The sequence below is a fragment of the Trachurus trachurus genome (assembly GCF_905171665.1).
Source record: "Trachurus trachurus genome assembly, chromosome: 20".
Lineage (NCBI taxonomy): Eukaryota > Metazoa > Chordata > Actinopteri > Carangiformes > Carangidae > Trachurus > Trachurus trachurus.
The window spans coordinates 22,611,249-22,628,815 of NC_139911.1; the positions used below are offsets into that span (position 1 = coordinate 22,611,249).

At 44.6% G+C, this 17,567-nt stretch overlaps 1 protein-coding gene across 1 annotated transcript in view; it reads right to left on the reverse strand.

Moving 5' to 3' along the window:
• dnah5l (dynein, axonemal, heavy chain 5 like) overlaps window positions 1–17,567 on the reverse strand; it is a gene marked incomplete at its 5' end in the record, with an annotated part of 91,336 nt that overhangs the window by 19,962 nt on the left and 53,807 nt on the right. Inside the window, 18 exons of the mRNA XM_083995324.1 lie at window positions 71–220; window positions 308–429; window positions 1,601–1,727; window positions 3,197–3,448; window positions 3,987–4,157; window positions 6,526–6,708; window positions 6,799–6,954; window positions 7,663–7,857; window positions 9,386–9,562; window positions 9,643–9,756; window positions 10,554–10,658; window positions 11,651–11,818; window positions 12,724–12,837; window positions 15,087–15,188; window positions 15,280–15,414; window positions 15,657–15,802; window positions 15,972–16,128; window positions 16,208–16,366. Coding sequence (XP_083851450.1) covers window positions 71–220; window positions 308–429; window positions 1,601–1,727; window positions 3,197–3,448; window positions 3,987–4,157; window positions 6,526–6,708; window positions 6,799–6,954; window positions 7,663–7,857; window positions 9,386–9,562; window positions 9,643–9,756; window positions 10,554–10,658; window positions 11,651–11,818; window positions 12,724–12,837; window positions 15,087–15,188; window positions 15,280–15,414; window positions 15,657–15,802; window positions 15,972–16,128; window positions 16,208–16,366 — 2,733 coding nt within the window. The remainder of the gene's footprint in view (window positions 1–70; window positions 221–307; window positions 430–1,600; window positions 1,728–3,196; window positions 3,449–3,986; window positions 4,158–6,525; window positions 6,709–6,798; window positions 6,955–7,662; window positions 7,858–9,385; window positions 9,563–9,642; window positions 9,757–10,553; window positions 10,659–11,650; window positions 11,819–12,723; window positions 12,838–15,086; window positions 15,189–15,279; window positions 15,415–15,656; window positions 15,803–15,971; window positions 16,129–16,207; window positions 16,367–17,567) is intronic.

Sequence of the window (17,567 nt, forward strand, 5' to 3'; positions counted from 1 at the left end):
CCTTTAATTCAGTAGGAAGTGTGGTGGTAGAGGGATCATCATGAACATCCAGAGGGGCGGGCGGTCCAACCTGAGCGATGGTTCTGTCCGGACACCAGCTCCGGATGAGCAGAAGCTTCCTAAAGGAGTCCAGCTTGTCCTCGTAGCCGTCCGGCAGCGCGGCGTCCTCTGGCGCTGGGTGGTCGAACCAGGCTCTCCAGGCACGTTCATTCTGGCTCACCTGGAGATGAAGAAGCAGACTCTCTGTAGGTCTCTGTGTGTGTGCTCTACACCATGATGTGTGTAGATGTGTGTGTCGGGCTCTAACCTGGTTCAGGATCTGGGTAAACGGAGGCAGACTAGACAGCTGCACCAGATTAAGCCACGTCTGATCCAGGATCCAGCGCTGTGGTTTGGACTCAACGGAGTTCAGGTCCAGAGAGGCACCACCTACACACACACACACACACACACACACACACACACACACACACACACACACACACACACACACACACACACACACACACACACACACACACACACACACACACTTATCATCAGTGTTGGGCACGTTACTTTGAAAAAGTAATTAGTTATAGTTACTAGTTAACTTTCCTCAAAAAGAAACTGAGTTATTAACTGAGTTACTACATGATAAAAGTAATTAATCACAAGGAAAGTAACTATTGCATCACTTTTTAATAAAATGCTCAAATATGTTAAATGACTTGGCCTTCCCTCCCTAACCCCCGTTTATCTAACTGCTGCACTAACCAACTCACTCAGTATCCCTCCACACAGACAGGCTCTGTGACGTGCTGTATCACTCCGCCTATCAGCTGTTTGGATCAGCGGCGTGTGGAAGAGGCGGAGTGATACAGCGCGCCTGTCGTGTGGAGGATTACAGAGTGAGTTGGTTGGTTCCAGATAAACTGCTTTTTTCGAACAGTTGATGAACTGAAAAAAAATATGTATATAACGTTCTACACTTAAAGGGATAGTTTAACATTTTGGCAAATTTGCCCATTGCCATAATTCCTATAGTTTTAGGAGTAGGTTCGTTACCTTTAATTGTCGGTGCAAGCTATTTTTAGAACGGCGGAGCAGAGCCGCGAGCTGCTCAGAGCTACGCTACGGAGGCTCATGAAATTCTCAACCCCTCATCAAACTCATCAAATACACAATCCAACAACTCCAAAACGCACTGGTGGACAAGTTGTGACCTGCACATTCACCACACTAACGAACCTGGTAGCTTCCTGCTGGTAACGAACCCACTCCTAAAACTATAGGGATTATTGCAATGGGCCAATTTGCCAAAATGTTGAACTATCCCTTTACCACGGTGTATTATTTTCTGATGGGACTTTTTAAGTCAAGTAACGGTTTAATGGCACATTTTATTAACAGAAATGTAATGGGGGAAACAGTAATTTTTTGGATTAATCCTTACTGAAAAACATACTGCCGTAAAAAACGCCGTTATTGGCATCACTGATTATCATATAGCCATAAGAGTCAGATATGAACCACTTTAGAGAAATCTTGTCATAACTGCTGAGTGAAGCATAAAAAGAAAGGTGCAGAGTGAGGTGGAGGAAGAGGAGGGGTGTGTGACCTTTGACGAAGGTGAGCACCTCAGGGTGCGAGATGTTTCCGGCCTGCAGGTCGATCTTCAGAGCCAACAGCAGAGTGAAGAGCAGCTTGTGCTCCTCGTACAGACCTCTGGCTGTGTAACAGTAAACCTGACAGACAAACATGGAGCACTTACAGCACCAGACTGTGATACACTCACACTGCCTGATGCTGAACCAGGGTTCCTACAGCTTAAGCCAAGTTAAATTTAAGACTTTTTAAGACGTTTTTAATGCCACTTGAAATGAAATTTAAAGGAGTATTATCGCAAAATTCGGCCACTAGATGGAGCCAGGCGGAGCTTATCAGATATAAACAAGTGGGCAGCTGTCAGAGAGAGAGAGCAGCCTCGTTTAGTCCCCCCCGCCCCCCCTCCTTCTCCCTCCTCCCTCCTCCTCCCTCACCAGGCCGAATGAACGTGCAATCGCGGGAAAAAGAAAACTCGCTAGTGGAAGCGGCAGCTCTACGTCGCGCACAACCACAACAACGACAACAACAACTGAAACGTCCTCCTCCTTAATAACGCTGAGAGGACAGCTGAAGAAAGACACAGGGACGTGGAGACAAAGTGTTCTACCAGCGATTCAGTGACTGTAAGCAGCCTGACACTGCTACATTACTTACTGTTGCATATTTGTCCGGTTCGGAGGTCGGATTTGCGAGTTCCGAGTGCATTTTAACGCAGCAAGCGCCGGGCCGGCTTGGATCATAACAAAGACAAATGCTGCATTTGCCCCACGGACACTATACTGTTGGCGATTTTTTTTGTAAATTTACTTATGGCTCCCCCCGACCCATCTTTTGCATATGTCAGCTTATTTTATGCTATTACTGCTGTATTTGCGATAATGCTCCTTTAAGACAGACTTCACATTAAACACAAATGCAAAAAAAAAAACCCAAAAACATCACCACATACATAGGGTAAGGGACAATTTTACCCACTTTCCTATGTGGTCCAAGGTAAAGCGACTGCTACATGAATAATTGGGGGGGGAGGGGGCTATGAGTGAGTGAGTGACATCATTTAACAGCTGTGTATTTGTTGAGAGGAGATGATAAACTAAAAAGGACACGTTTGCTCGTTCGTATGTTTCCATCCAAAGTGATTCAAATAACTGGGAAATGCGCATTAAAAGAAATTTGAGTTCTGTGTGTTTCCATTAAAAGTACGGACTTTGGTGAAAACGACAAACTCGCATGAGTTTTCCACGGCTGTCCTTTCAAAATAAATGCATAAAAAGTCAGAAAAAAAAAAAAAAACTGACTCGGGAGCTGGTGGCGGTGAGAGATTTAGCGGTGACGGCCGCCACTAACTTCTCTATGTCGGAATGTTACCAATTATTTTGAGATTTGAGACTAATTACAATCATAAAATCCCACTTACCAAGTGTTAACATTTTTAAGACATTTGAAAAATTGATTTAAGACATTTTAATGCCAATTAAGGCCTTGTTTTTAGATTAATGAATTCAATGCCTTTTAAGACTTTTTAAGGATCCGTAAGAACCCTGTGAACTGAGCAGGTCAGAAGCCGACACACACACACAGGATTATATCAGATGAGATGTGATGTCACCTGGTAGGTGAGGAAGCTGATGATGTTGCCGATGCGTTTGGCGGTGAGCTGCGACCGGGCGGAGTTCTGCATGGACGAGTCAAAGAGCCCCAGGAACTGACGCAGGGACGTCTGGTACATGATGTTGACCAGCGACATCTCCACGATCAGGAAGTACAGGATGCTGCCCCTGGTGGCCACGGGCCGGTACTCCTCCCGGGCCTGGTTGATCTTCACCTCCGTCTCCGCGGCAACCGACAGTTTCTCGCTCACCTGCGAGGCCAGGACACGAGATCATCTGGTTTGAAGAGCTGCAGTGACACCTTTATTTATTTATTTATTTTTTCCGCTCTCACAATTTCATTCATTTCCCTCTTTTTTTTTTCATTCAAAATTTCATTTATGTACCCATCCTCCGCTCCCACATCCTATTTTCATCCTTTGTTCTTATTTTTCTTTCTCATTTTCAGAATTATTACTGTTATTATCACTATTATTAGTTATGTTATTATTGCTGTCTAGCTAATGCTGTCACAGCTGTTAATTTTAATACTATTAACTGTTGTTATTATTATTATGACCGATATTACTATTATTATCCATTAATTTAGTTCTTTATTACTGCTTTATTATGACCACCATTTATATCATATGTTATACCTGAATTACACACACACACCTTGTTCAAACTTTGTGTATATATCGATATACCTCACTGTGTTGTTTGTCTCGTATTTCACAAAAAAAAAAAAGAAGAAGAGCTGCAGTGAACACAGAGTGAAGCTGAAGCTGCAGGCAGACAGAGCCGTACCTCCTGAGCTGTTGTCTTGGTGACCCTCAGCACCTCGATCAGAGACTGGTCCTCCACCAGGGACCCCTGGGTGCTGGTCAGCCTGAACAGAAGACTGTCCTCCAGCTCCTGCATCTTCCTCTTGTTGGACGTCACCTCCTCCAGGAGCTTCACCCGCTCCGCCTCCAGCTCCTGTTCAGGTTCACAGAGAGGACAAGGTCATATTCAGCTTCTATTTATTGACCAGTCTAAAGCAGCGGTTCCCAAACTTTTCAGCCTGCGAGACCCAAAGTAACGGTGCCATAGACTGTGACCCCCACTATGCCTGAAGGTGACATTTGCACACAAAGAACAGAACAGCCTGATGATTTATTTTGCATATAGCTATTTACTCTAAGATAAAAGCAGAATACCTCAGTCCAAGTAATATCCATGTAACGTATGAGTAAACATTGTTGCTGTCATGTGTTAATTTTGACACATTACTTCAGAAGATGAATATCTCAGTCAAAGTAATATCCATAAACTGTAGTAATGAGTAAACATTGTTGCTGTGCAAATTTACATTTAGGGAATTACTTTGTTTCAGCGTTAATCTCTCCTTATGAGATGGTTTCATTTTGGAGACAGCCACTTCTCATCTTTCACCATAGGCGGCGCTATCAATAGGCTAAGGGAAGCTTAGCTTCCCCTAGATTGTCACAGAAAATAAAATAAAATCATCACAAATAATAAAATGAAAAAATAAAATAATGTTTTTTTTTGTTTTTAAATTATATTTTAGAAAGAGGTGGGAAATACATTAAAACACACATTTTTAAAGTATTATCTATGTCGATGGTTTATTTATTTTTTATTTCAGTGGTATTTGACTGGTTACCTGCGTCATTACGTACACACGGCGTAGCTACAACGCGCAGCGTAGAAGCTTACCCCTAGTCACTGACAGTCCAGCAAAATTAAAAGAAAAAAGCCCGGTAAAACGGACATTAGAAGGTTTTTGAATATCAAAATTAACGAGTCCGAGAGTCCCATGAAGCAGCAGCAATGAAGCCGACCACGATGCTTCCACGACCGGCTGCCGCCTTCTCTCCTGCCACTGGCCTCCATGATGACACCGGCTGCCTCCCCCCCCCCGGATACCGGCCACTGCCCGCGAGTCACCGGTCTACCTCCGGACAGCCGCGGCCCCCCGAACACCTGCTGCCTCCCTCCTCCAGTCACTGGCCTAAGTTACGTCCAGACAGCAGCCCCGACCGCCCGGACACCTGCTGCCTCCCTCCTCCAGTCACCAGCCTACCTCTGGACACCTGTGTGAGCGCACATTCTCAGCGATACAGCAGTTGCGCAACTGGATGAGGACAATGGCACAGCAGATACTGTCAACTCTGTTGCTTCTGTACATCGAGAGCTACAACTAAGAGGATTTAAACCTGAAGAAATAGTTGAGAAATATGACACAAACGCCCCGTGGCGTATGCTGCTTAGGGTAAGAACATTGATTAAATTAATTATGGGCTACTACAACAGCAAAAAAAAAAAAAAAAAAAAAAAAAAAAAACAAGTAGAGAATGAAAGGAATCATTCTGCTGCATCTCAGTTTGATGAACATCAAAACTACAGTAGGCCCTATATCTGCCTGGGTAAAGACTTTTTTTTCTTTTTCTTTTTCTTTTTTTTTTGTCCCTAGCTTCCCCATTCCTTCTGCCCTAGCGCCGCCTATGTCTTTCACGTTTAGGGTTAGACATGATCTGTTAGGCATCTAAAGACGGGGAGGAAAATGTATTTGCATGGTTTTATTTTTAAATCTAAAGGGATATTTCAACATTTTGGCAAATTCGCCTATTGCCATAATCCCTATAGTTTTAGGAGTAGCCTACAGTAGGTTCATTACCTTCAATTGTCGGTGCAAACTGTTTTTAGATTGACGGGGGAAAGACGCAAGCTCATCAAACTAAATACACAATCCAACAACTCCAAAACACTCTCATGCACACCTGCACATTCACCACGCTATGAAACAATAACGTATAGTTATGTAACATTACGACACATGAAGCAAATACTCAGAACTACTTGCTTTTGAAATCACTCCGCCCAGCAGTCGTGTCTGGAATGTAGTTCCGGCTACGCATTTGCGTAGGTCACAACTTGTCCACGAGAACGTTTTGTTGTTGGATTGTGTATTTAGTTTGATGAGGGAAAGCCGGAAATACCATTAGCCTCCGTTGCGTTAGCTGAGCTGCTAGCGTCTCTGCCCCGCCGATCGAAAAACAGCTTGTACCTACTATTAAAGGTAACGGACCTACTCCTATGACTATAGGGATAATGGCAATGGGAATTGCCAAAAATGTTGAAATACCCCTTTAATTACTACTTGTATCTTTTTTTCTACAATTACAGCTAAAATGCAGTATTAATAATATTTTTCAAATGTTATTTGATTTCTGGAAATCGTCTTGCGACCCCACTCTCGGTGCCTCGTGACCCCCCGAGGGGCCCCGACCCCCACTTTGGGAACCCCCGGTCTAAAGAGCTGAGCAGCTGATCTGGTGTGGACCTGTTTCTCCAGCAGGATGACCCGTCCCAGCAGCTGGTCCTCCAGGCCTCGCTGGGTGACGGTGAAGTCCACCACGGCGGTCCTAGCGCTGATCTCAGGGCTGTACGCTGGATTGGCCAGCTTGGTGGTGATGTAGAGTGTGAAGCCCTTCATCACATCCACCTCCTTATCTCCCACCTTCACCTGCAAGAGGAGGCAAGACGAGGAGATGGTCACCAGGGACTGCGCCGGTTCTGTGACCCAAGTCTCCGCTGCAACTTGGAAATGACTTACCTTGTAAGTGGATCCGGACTTGATGTAGTTTTTGTCCAGTATGTTGTCCAGGACAGGGTCCAGGTCCTCCCCTACATCCTCCAGCAGCAGGGGACGCCCCAGAGACAGGCTGTCCTCCAGGTGGGAGCGGAAGTATTTATGGTTCAGAGACGTCACCTGAACCACAGAAGAAGAAGATCACCAATTAGAAATGAGATCTACTGTATGGATTGATCACCAGCAGGAGGACAGTCAGCTTTAAAGGGATATTTCAACATTTTGGAAAATTTCCCTATTGTCATAATCCCTAAAGTTTTAGGAGTAGGTTAACTACCTTCAATTGTGGGTGCAAGCTGTTCTTAGATCAGCGGGGCAGAGATGCGAGGTGCATGGTATTTCCATGTTTCCCTCATCAAACTAAATACTTAATACAACAACTACAAAACACTCTCGTGGACAAGTTGTGACCTGCACATTCACCACACTATGAAATAATAATGTATAATTATGTAACATTGCGACACATGAAGCAAATACTCGGAACTACTTTCGCTTTTAAAGTCACTCCGCCCAACAGCCATGTCTGGAATGTTGTTCCGACTACACATTTGTCTCAAAAACCACTCAGTCTCATAACATTCCATTATTATCTCATAGCGTGGTGAATGTGCAGGTCACAACTTGTCCATGAGAGAGTTTTGGAGTTGTTGGATTGTGTATTTGATGAGTTTGATGAGGGAAATGTGGAAATACAGTGCAGCTCACGTCTCTGCCCCACCGATCTAAAAACAGCTTGCACCGACAATTAAAGGTAGTGAACCTCCTCCTAAGACTACTATTGCCAAAGTGTTGAAATATCCCTTTAATGACTCACACTGTCCTCACCTGCAGCTGCTGGTCTCTCTCTCTGTTCTGGATCCAGGTCTTGCCCTGGCCCTGGGGGTCTATCAGCAGCGGGTAGCGTGACGCCTTGGTCACCACGATGCCGTTCTGGATGGACAGGTCGTCGCTGGGTAAACCCTGCAGGTTCCACTCGCTCACTGTGGCGTTGTCCACCAGCAGACCAATCACGTTCAAGTCCTGCAGAGGACAGAATGTTTTCAACAGATCTGCACAAAGAGTCTTTTCAGAAAATGTTTGTACGTTCTCCTCTGTAGCTGGTCAATCTGGCTGCTACTCAGATTATAGATTATTACATTATATTGATCAGTGAAGTCTTCCAGTCAGTTCTAACATGGACAGGGAGCCAATGAAGATTGATAGTGATGTGGTTTTTTTTTTTACTAAAATCCAGTGGTGGACAGTAACGGAGTAAATTTACTTGAGTACTGTACTTCAGTACATATCCAGAGGATTTGCACTTTACTTGAGTATTAGATTTCTTTGGTACTTATTACTCTTACTTGAATACATTTCCAAGACAAATATTTTTACTTTTACTCAAGTTAAAGCAGAAGTAAGCGATCCGGTCGTTTTGGCTAATGCTGCGTTCCAGGTAGGCTTTTGAAACCGTAAGTTACAGCTTCAAGTCACGACTTACGACTTTGTAGCGTTCCAGGCAACCCACTTGTGTTTTTCAGACCTGTTTTACCTGTGAAAGTCACTAACAGCCACTCGTAACTTCCGACCCGTGAACTCGTACCAGATCGAACTGGTACGACTTCACAGGTTGGAAAAACACGAGTTACGGGTTGCCTTGAACGCACCATAACTTCTTGTCAGCCGATGGAGTTAGCAGCCCCCGCCCTCGTCATGGATCTATTGGTCCTCGTCCCTACGTCACCACATTCACGCGCATCCCTTGGCTGCACACATAGCCCTTCATGCCGTTCTCTCTCCTCATTGGATAAAACTTGTAGGATACAAGAAAAGTTTTCTCCTCGGCTCAGAGCCGAGCAGAGTGACTGACAGACCCGTGTTTCAGACCAAACACTCTATGTAAGTGATTGCTGTCGGAAGATAGAACTATTTAAGACTTATATTAACACAAACATTCCGCTTACTTCTGCTTTAATTTCTAGGAAGGCTGAAAAGTACTCATTACTTTCAGGTCTTTTTCTAAAATCCTATTGGACACAAGCTGTGTTTGTCAGAGAAGGAAACCCTAACCCCTAAAAGCAGCACATCAGTGCGGGTGGTTTCAAAGAGTTCATTCTCAGAAACAAGAGTTAAAAGCTCCTTAAATTCATTTAGAAGAAATTATAGTAATTCATTGATGTGAAAAATAAGAAATTTACTCTTACTCTTACTTTTACTTAAAAGTACATTTAAAAACATGTACTTTTGGATACTTAAGTACCTTTAAAAGAAAGTACTTTTATACTCTTACTGGAGTAACATGTCGACTGAGCTACTTTTACTTGTAACGGAGTAAATTTTGACCAGTAGTATTTGTACTCTTACTCAAGTACTGGGGTCAAGTACTCTGTCCATCTCTGCTAAAATCTGGAAGAAACTGAGCTAAGAAGCTCGATTTCTAAAGTAAAAGCTTGGATTAAATATTAAAACTTTTAAAAATATGAACAAAAATGTATCAATACTCTTGCAAAAACAGATCAATATGTGTATGTGGGGAGAGGTGAATCCTCAGTGAGCTGAGAAGCCTCACAGGACTGAAGGGGATGAGCTTGTCCTCCATCTCCGTCTTCCACAGCTCCAGCAGCAGGCTGCGGTACTCCTGGTTGAAGGGACCAGCGTAGGACAGGAAGCCTGTGGACAGGAGGACGTCCCCCACCAGGTGTTTGATCTGTGTCTGGAACCCAGCGCTGCTGTCGGTCCAGCGGACCTGAAACACAACAGGATGACGGTGAGTGGATGGGTGAAAGGTTATGGCAGAGTACTGATCCCAGACCAGTGGAGGCTGACCTTCTCTCCTCCGAGCCCGTCGATCAGAGCCGTGGCGTTGGACATCTTTTGGCGGCAGGCCTGGGCGTCGTCCTCCAGATCCTGCTTCTCCTTCATGGCAGCGTCGTAAAGAGCCTAAAGTTCAGGGTTAAAGGACAATTCCGGGCAAATGCAACCATGTAGCTTCCTAATATTTTAAAGGGATAGTAGCATTTTTTTTAAGTGGGGTTGTATGATCTACAAATAGCCCCTAAGTACTTTAATTGCAGTAGAAGACTCTCTGCACTCCTCCCATTAGCAACGCCAGCCTATAGCCCTGCCCAGAGATTTACAACATACAGTGTTGTGAACAGACCCAAAGAAACAGCCTATTTTCGTGGCCTAAAAGAGGTTTTACCTGAAAAAAAATACACAGTTCCATTGTTCGCTATAATATAATTTTTTCCAGCCCTTCAAAGTGCAGGAAAAATGCAGTTTTTATTTTCAGTCTAAAAGAATGAACCTGAAGATTTTCTTTCTAATGCCTCCTGTTCTGCAGTAGTTGTGTGTCTGTCCCCACATCGCCACAGCAGCAAATAATGAGAGCAGACCGATCTTAGGCCGTTTAGGTTGTTTACATCCCTCAAAACTTTTCCACAGACAGCGTCAGATGGCTTCAAACATACACCGAGAGGCTTGTTTACTTCAAGTAAGTGGACATGTTTGTAAACGGAGCTGTTGTCTGTGGGAAAAAAAGTGGTTTTGTGGGATGTAAACAGCCTAAACAGCGTAAGATTGGTCTGCTCTCCCATTATATGCTGCCGTGGCGATGCGGGGACAGAAAGAACTACTGCAGAACAGGAGCAATTAAAGTGAAAATCTTTGGATTCATTCTTTTAGACAATAAAACAACATGCAATAGAAACTCTTCTGTGACTGTGTGAGAGCTTCACCTGCACAGCGTCCAGCTCCTGCTGTTTAGCATCCAGCTGTTCTTGAGCTTTAGCAAGTTCAGCCTGAGCGACACCCAGACGAACCTCCTGCAGGGCCAGGTTAGCCTACACACACACACACACACACACACACACACACACACACACACACACACACACACACACACACACACACACACACACACACACACACACACACACACACACACACACACACACACACACACACACATACACTTTTTATATGTATATACTGTATATATTTTTGAGGGCTTTTTGCCTTTAATTGACAGGTTGATTGAGAGAGACAGGAATGGGGAGGCAGAGAGAGGGGGAAGGAATGACATGCAGCAAAGGGCCACCTGGGATTCTCCACATGGGCTGTCTGCTCAACCCACTGAGCTAAACGGCAACCTGAGCTTTTATCACTTTGCGCTCTAGCTCAGTGGTTCTCAAACCTTTTTACATCAAGGACCCCTAAACTGACACAAATTAGACCACGGACCCCCCATTGGACAACATTGTTAAAGAAACACCAGAAATACACAAATATTTGTTCTGTGGTGGTGTGAATCATTTGGAAACATTTATAAAAATTTCTGGAAAGTGGTAAAATGTCAAGAAACAGTTGGGTAACACTTTACTTGAATAGGTATTCATAAGATTGACATAACAGTGTCATAACCATGACATAACAGCTGTCATAAACATCAATGAATACTTATGACAGCTGTCGTTAAGTGTAATTCGTTAAGTTATGTCACTTTTAATGCAAAGTTGACATTATTTGAGATGTTTTTGTTCTGACAACTTGACATAAAGACAATTTAAACTGTCATAGCAGACCTAATTGCCAAACTTTAAAAATGATGTCAAGTTCTCATAACAAGGACATCTCAAACAATGTCAACTTTGCATCAAAAGTGACATAACTTAACGAATGACACTTAACGACAGCTGTCATAAGTATTCATTGATGTTTATGACAGCTGTTATGTCAATCTTATGAATACCTATTCAAGTAAAGTGTTACCAAAAGTTGAACTTGAACCCTCTCAAGGACCCCTCTAGTTAATATCTGAGTCCTGTGTTTGTACCTTCAGAGGCAGAACCTCCTTGTTGATGGCGAAGAAGTCCACCATGGCCTGGGTCCAGGAGCAGAGTCCTGCCACGTTACCACAGATCCTCTTGGCCGACTCCATGTTGTAGTCGTCCATGTCCAGGTACGGAGCCAGCAGCTCCACCACCTCCTCTGTGATGGAGTCCTGCAGCACAGAGGAGTCACTACAGTCAGGCTTTACGCCTCTCTTCTGAATGCACTGACAGTAGAACCCACACTGATTCCTACCCGTGCAGGGAAGTTACATAGTGCAGTTTCAGCCGACACGACCCGGCTCAGGCTGCATTCATCCTATTAACCATTTTTCTACCATTGCAATGAGTCTGGAAACATTATTTTAAGGCCGAAAAACTCCGCAATGTTGCTTTAAACTGTGTGACTCAGTTGTGACAGACCCATTGTTACTTAATAATAATGAGAGGAATCATTAGTTAATGTCCTAGATAAAATACGAGCCAGCTCGCTTCTGGCTGATGATTGGTCCCACTGCACTCAGATCAGCTGAGCCAGCAGCTACAATCCAGTCCAAGTGTGGTGCACCGTTCATCAGGGCGGCTGTCATCAGACCTCAGCTCAGTGGGTGACAGACAGTGACAGACAAACAGATGTGTTAAAGATGGAAGTATGTGTAGTGTCAGCAACTGTATTCAGAAGCCTTGGAAACACACACACACACACACACGCAGACACACACACACACACACACAGAGGGTTTTTCCAGCCCTAAACATATGTCAGTTCCATTAATCCTCAGCTTAGCAGGTATACAAGACACACACACACGCTTCTATAAAAGCAGGTGATAGCTGCTGTGTGATACGATGAGAAGGGAGTTTCCCACTGACACACACACTGAGCTCTGTGTGTGTGCGCTCTTGTGTTTCTATCTTTGTTACACCCTGACCGTGAGCACATTCTGTCCTGTTGTCACCTCTTCACTACTAGAGCGAGTAAAGGTTCATTCAAACTGACTCGTTGTAGTCTGACACGTCATGGCGTTTGATGTTCAACATGTTACCGGGTTACAGAGCAGCAGTGTGTGTGTGTGACCTTGCTGAAGTTGAGCAGCATGCTGAGGAAGCCGGAGTTCTGCATCAGCTTCATGGCCTCGGCCCAGGACGGCCGCAGACACGGCCGCTCAGGGTCACAGGTCACCGGGTCGATCTGAGGGAGACAGATGGAGGGAGAGAGTCAGAATCTTCTGCCTGTGCACTAAAAAAAAGAAAATTAAAAATTGTTGGCCTAACAATATTTTTTTCAGTTAACTAAATTAGAAATGTTACTATAAACTATAGTGCGTAACTTCTACGTGTCTGTATATATCCATTTCACCCAAGCCACTACAAGAGGAGATGATACAACGCTGATTAAGCCGTTCGCCTCCTCTAACACCTCACTGTATTTTTCAGTATTTGTTCTTTTTGTATTTGGTGTCTTGGGGTGACATTCCCAAGCTGGCGCACAGGACATGATGCATTCTACTCGGTTTTACTAATTTACTAATTTGTTATGCTGTTTTAAGAAATTATTCAAATTATGCTCATTATCAATCCCAATTTAAGGTGTCATTTCTTAAATTTAATTTAGTGAAGAGACTTAAATTCTAATTTTGAGTAACTTAATCTTAAATTAGTGTTTTCTCATTGCTTGTTTTAGAAGAACTTGGATTAATTTAAGATTTTCTGTCTAGTTTAAAGTCTCATTTTAGTCTTTCGGAGCTAAGAAATTTGGGCTTATTTTAAGAATTCTTGTCAAGCTAAAAAAGCTTACCCCATTGGCAGATTTTTTTTGCTTGATACAAGATAATTTGATTGAATATAAGAATATTTTACTTCTTTCTGGAAGGGCTGTTTTTGCAGTGAAGTTATTTCAACTACTTTATAAATGATCTCAAAAGATTTGTTTACCCAATTTTATGTCATTTTCTTTAAAACTTAAGAATTATAGTTCAGATTCAAAACGCATAGCTTTTTTATTTTTACAGTGTGGCTTCACTGAGGCTTTAAAGGTTCATGAGGCAAGAAATTCACATGCGTTTTAAGTTTTTTACTGCTAATGGGCGATGAAGCGTTAAAAACCGAAAAGAATGAGCCCACTCGCGTATCTCTCCGTTGCCTTGAACAGGCTGTGTGCTGCATAATGCGCTGCAATTCTGGGTCCGAATTTCCCGCGCTGTCCGCGGATGTGACGTCAAATGACGCTGCATGCGCGTCCTCGACAGCTTCGGCTTTCCTCCGCTTGCGCCCAGCGGTCGGCGGATGTCTTGCAGCCTGAACAATCATGTGAGCAGCGATAGAGAAATAACGTCACTTTCTTACATTTTAATATTTTTTCATGCAAGAAAGTGACGGTTTCGAGTCCCAATCTGTTGTCAGTTTATCCAAATAACGTCTGTAAGTACTAGATTTGCTCCGACATTTTTTGGAGGAGTGCAGAGCCACACACGCAGCAGCAGCAGCGGCTCGTCACAGAGGCTGCAGCCGGGGAGCAGAGCTCATCGGCTGGGCAGCCTCTGTCCTGAGTGTCCTCCTCCCAGGGAAGAAAACCAGCCGAGTAACTTCCCCACAGGTTTTTAGAGGTTTTCTGCCGGCTGGTTTAATTGTTTTGAGGAGATAAATGCTGGATGAAATCTAACAGTGGCACTGTGGCAGTCGGATTAGTTCATTTGAATGAAAAGTGAAGCGTCAGGTGTGTGTGAGCAGCGCAGCCTTGGGGCTCTGTACGTACAAAAATCACCATATTTAGGCTACTTCAATAAATAAATAAATAGTTTTACAATGAGCCGATTGATTCATCCGTGGTCAGTTTATCCAAACAACGCCTGTAAGGAAATTCTCCGACGTGTTCGGAGGAGAGCAGAGCCACTAGAGCAGCCGAGCGGCGGCGGCCGGTATGCTGCTGCTGACCTGATGCCTGGCCGGTCAACCTCCCGGTGTCGCGGTAAATTGAGCACTGTACAATGAGCGCGGCATGGCGCATTTACTGTTTATTAACAGCCAGGCGCGGTGTGTGTAGCCTACGTGTGTGCGTGCGTGCGTGCGTGCGTGCGTGCGTGCGTGTGTGTGTGTGTGCGTCTGTGTCGTGAGAGAGACAGCAGGTAGAGAGGCTGACTGGCAGAGATGAGAGATAGTGAAAGCTGTTCTTTTTTTCTGTGAGAGACTGCTGCGGTGGACACAAACCAAACTGTGGCGGCTGATTAATGGAAGACACTGGTATAGTAACGTTGTGCCGTTTCCAATTCAGCCACAGTGTCACTGTCACAGCATCAGCTGCTGCTGTGAAGAGTTGACGCGCGCTCCCGCACCAGCTTGGCTGATATGGCTGCAGTAACTCTGACGGCCGCTACGGCCGTTGTATCGCTAGTGAGTTTTATTCCTCGATCTTGCCTCAAGCTCCTTTAACTACAAACTGACCTTTCTCTGGAACAGCAGCAGCACAGCATCCATGATCCTCATGATGAGATGAGGAGGCTTCTGCAGCTTCCTCACTGTGGCTATGTCGGATGGTTTGATGGTCTGTGGAGAGAGAGGGGAACATGTCTACAAAATCCTATATGTGTGTGTGTGTCTGTGTCTGTGTGAATGTGTGAAAGTGTGTGTATGAGACCTGCAGTGCAGCCTCTGCAGCCTCCATTGCTGGTTTTGCAGCCTTCAGTTTGGACTCTGCTGCTGTTTTATCAGCTTCGATCTCGTCGACGATGAGCTGAGCTTTATCCTTCACCTTCTGCACCTGCTGCTTCACCTGCAGAGAGAAAGACAGGGAGGTGATTCAACCACATGGGTGACGCCTCCACAACGAGCTGACACACACAGCTATGACATGAGTGTGCTGTTTGCTGCATGAGTGTGTGCCTGTGACTGTGCTGCAAAACCAAAACCTCAGATCTAGGAGAGGCCTAATAGATTCCTGGGTTAACTCTCCACTGAATGGTTAATGTGTTAGAGTAGCAGAGGTGTTTCTTAATGTGTTGACTTGTGTCAGACCTTCTCAGCAGCCTGAGCCTTCGCCGTGACCTCCTTCAAAACCTCGTCTGCCTTCTGGGAGGCGACAGCGAGCTCCTGCTCCTTCACCACCAGCTCCTCAGAGAGTTGAGACACAGACTGTTCTGCTTCCATCAGTTTACACAAACCTGGAAAAACAGATAACACGCACACAGTTTAGAGACCTGTATTTCTCAGCCTCAGTCTCATCTTAAGCCTCATCCACAGTCTCAGCCAGAGCTTCATCCTCAGCCTCACCCTCAACCTCAGTCTCATCCTCATCCCCAGCCACAGCCTCAGTCTCAGTCTCATCCTCACCTGTCTTCATGCGCTCGGCCAGTGTGCCGACGTGAGCGATCTTCTCCGTGTAGATGATCTTGTAGCTGTTGATGAAGGACAGGTAGGATTTCGGCGTCACGAAGGTTTGGCGGCGGAAACGCTCAAAATACTCAGCACATTTCTCAGCCACCAGGTCCTGCAGGGAGGGGGCAGAGTCGTGGTCACGTGATCTGGTTGTGCTAATAATACACACCTGAACACAGTGTAAACGTTACCTGGAAGGTTCCCATGGTAACCACCACACTCTGCTTCACATCCTCTGAGCAGCGGAGGTCCTGGTACTGTGACAGGAAGTGATGCGATACAGCGACCAGGGCGTCCCGAGGCCAACGCTGGAACCAGTCCACAGTGCAGCCTGATATCAGGCCTGGGAACTGTCAGAGGTCAAAGGTCAGAAAACACTATCTCAGCTTCCAGTCCGGTCATTCCCTCAGATTCATATTTATAACTTCTTTGAGGCAGTTAGACATTTTAGTCGCAGTAATTTGCCACCAAAGCCCAGTTTAGACTGGAGGAGTGAGTCCAGCTGTGGTTCGCAACCTGCTGCTCCTGAACCCTGGAGGGTTTCACAATGACTTACATACATTAATCAGAACCACAGTAGCCTAATCATTCAAAACACAGTGTCTACACAGAGCTGATTATTCTGGGTGTTTTGATTAGCAAAGGTTGAAATCCACAAGATTGATTGTATTATAATTGAATGGTATTTGGTTTTATTATCAGGCATGAATTACTTTGTTTCCTTTCTTTCTTTTCTTCCCTTTAGAACCATGGCACTCGGTGACACCACCTCTCAATTCAAACATTAAAACAAATAAACAGACATTAAAGGACAATTCCGGGCAAATTCAACTCGGGGCTGTATTTTCCTAACATTTTAGGTCTAAAAGAAGGAATCTGAAGATTTTCAGTTTAATTGCTCCTGTTTTGCAGTAGTTGTGTCTGTCCCCGCATCGCCACGGCAGCAATGAATGGGAGCAGATGCAAGTTCCGCTGCTTAGGCTGTTTACATCCCTCAAAGCCACAATTCTTTTCCACAGACAGCGTCAGATGGCGACTCAAACATGCACCGAGAAGTTTATTTACTTCAAGTAAGCCGACATGTTTGTAAAACTAGATCTGATTCAAAGTCTCCTGGAGTCTCGCGCAAGACCCAAGTTGCTGTGCTCGGTGTGTTCACGTGCAGTCGGAAAGCTGCTGTGCTGCCGTGGCGATGCGGGGACAGACACAACTACTGCAAAACAGGAGCAATTAAACTGAAAATCTTCAGATTCCTTCTTTTAGACCTAAAATGATAGGAAAATACAGCCCCGAGTTGAATTTGCCCGGAATTGTCCTTTAAAGGCAAAGCACTTCTGTGTCCTGGTGGTTTGTGTGGCTCCAGTCTGAACCTGATTCAATTGTCCATAAAAAAAGAAGACAAAAACATAGACAAACAACATTCAATTGTCCAAGATAAAGGGACATATCAGAGGATCAATCTGCAAACCAACCTCATCAACATTGTGTGTTTTTCATTTTGGGACTTGGATACAGGTCAGTGTTTGGGAGACATTGTGTGTTTGTTCTTTG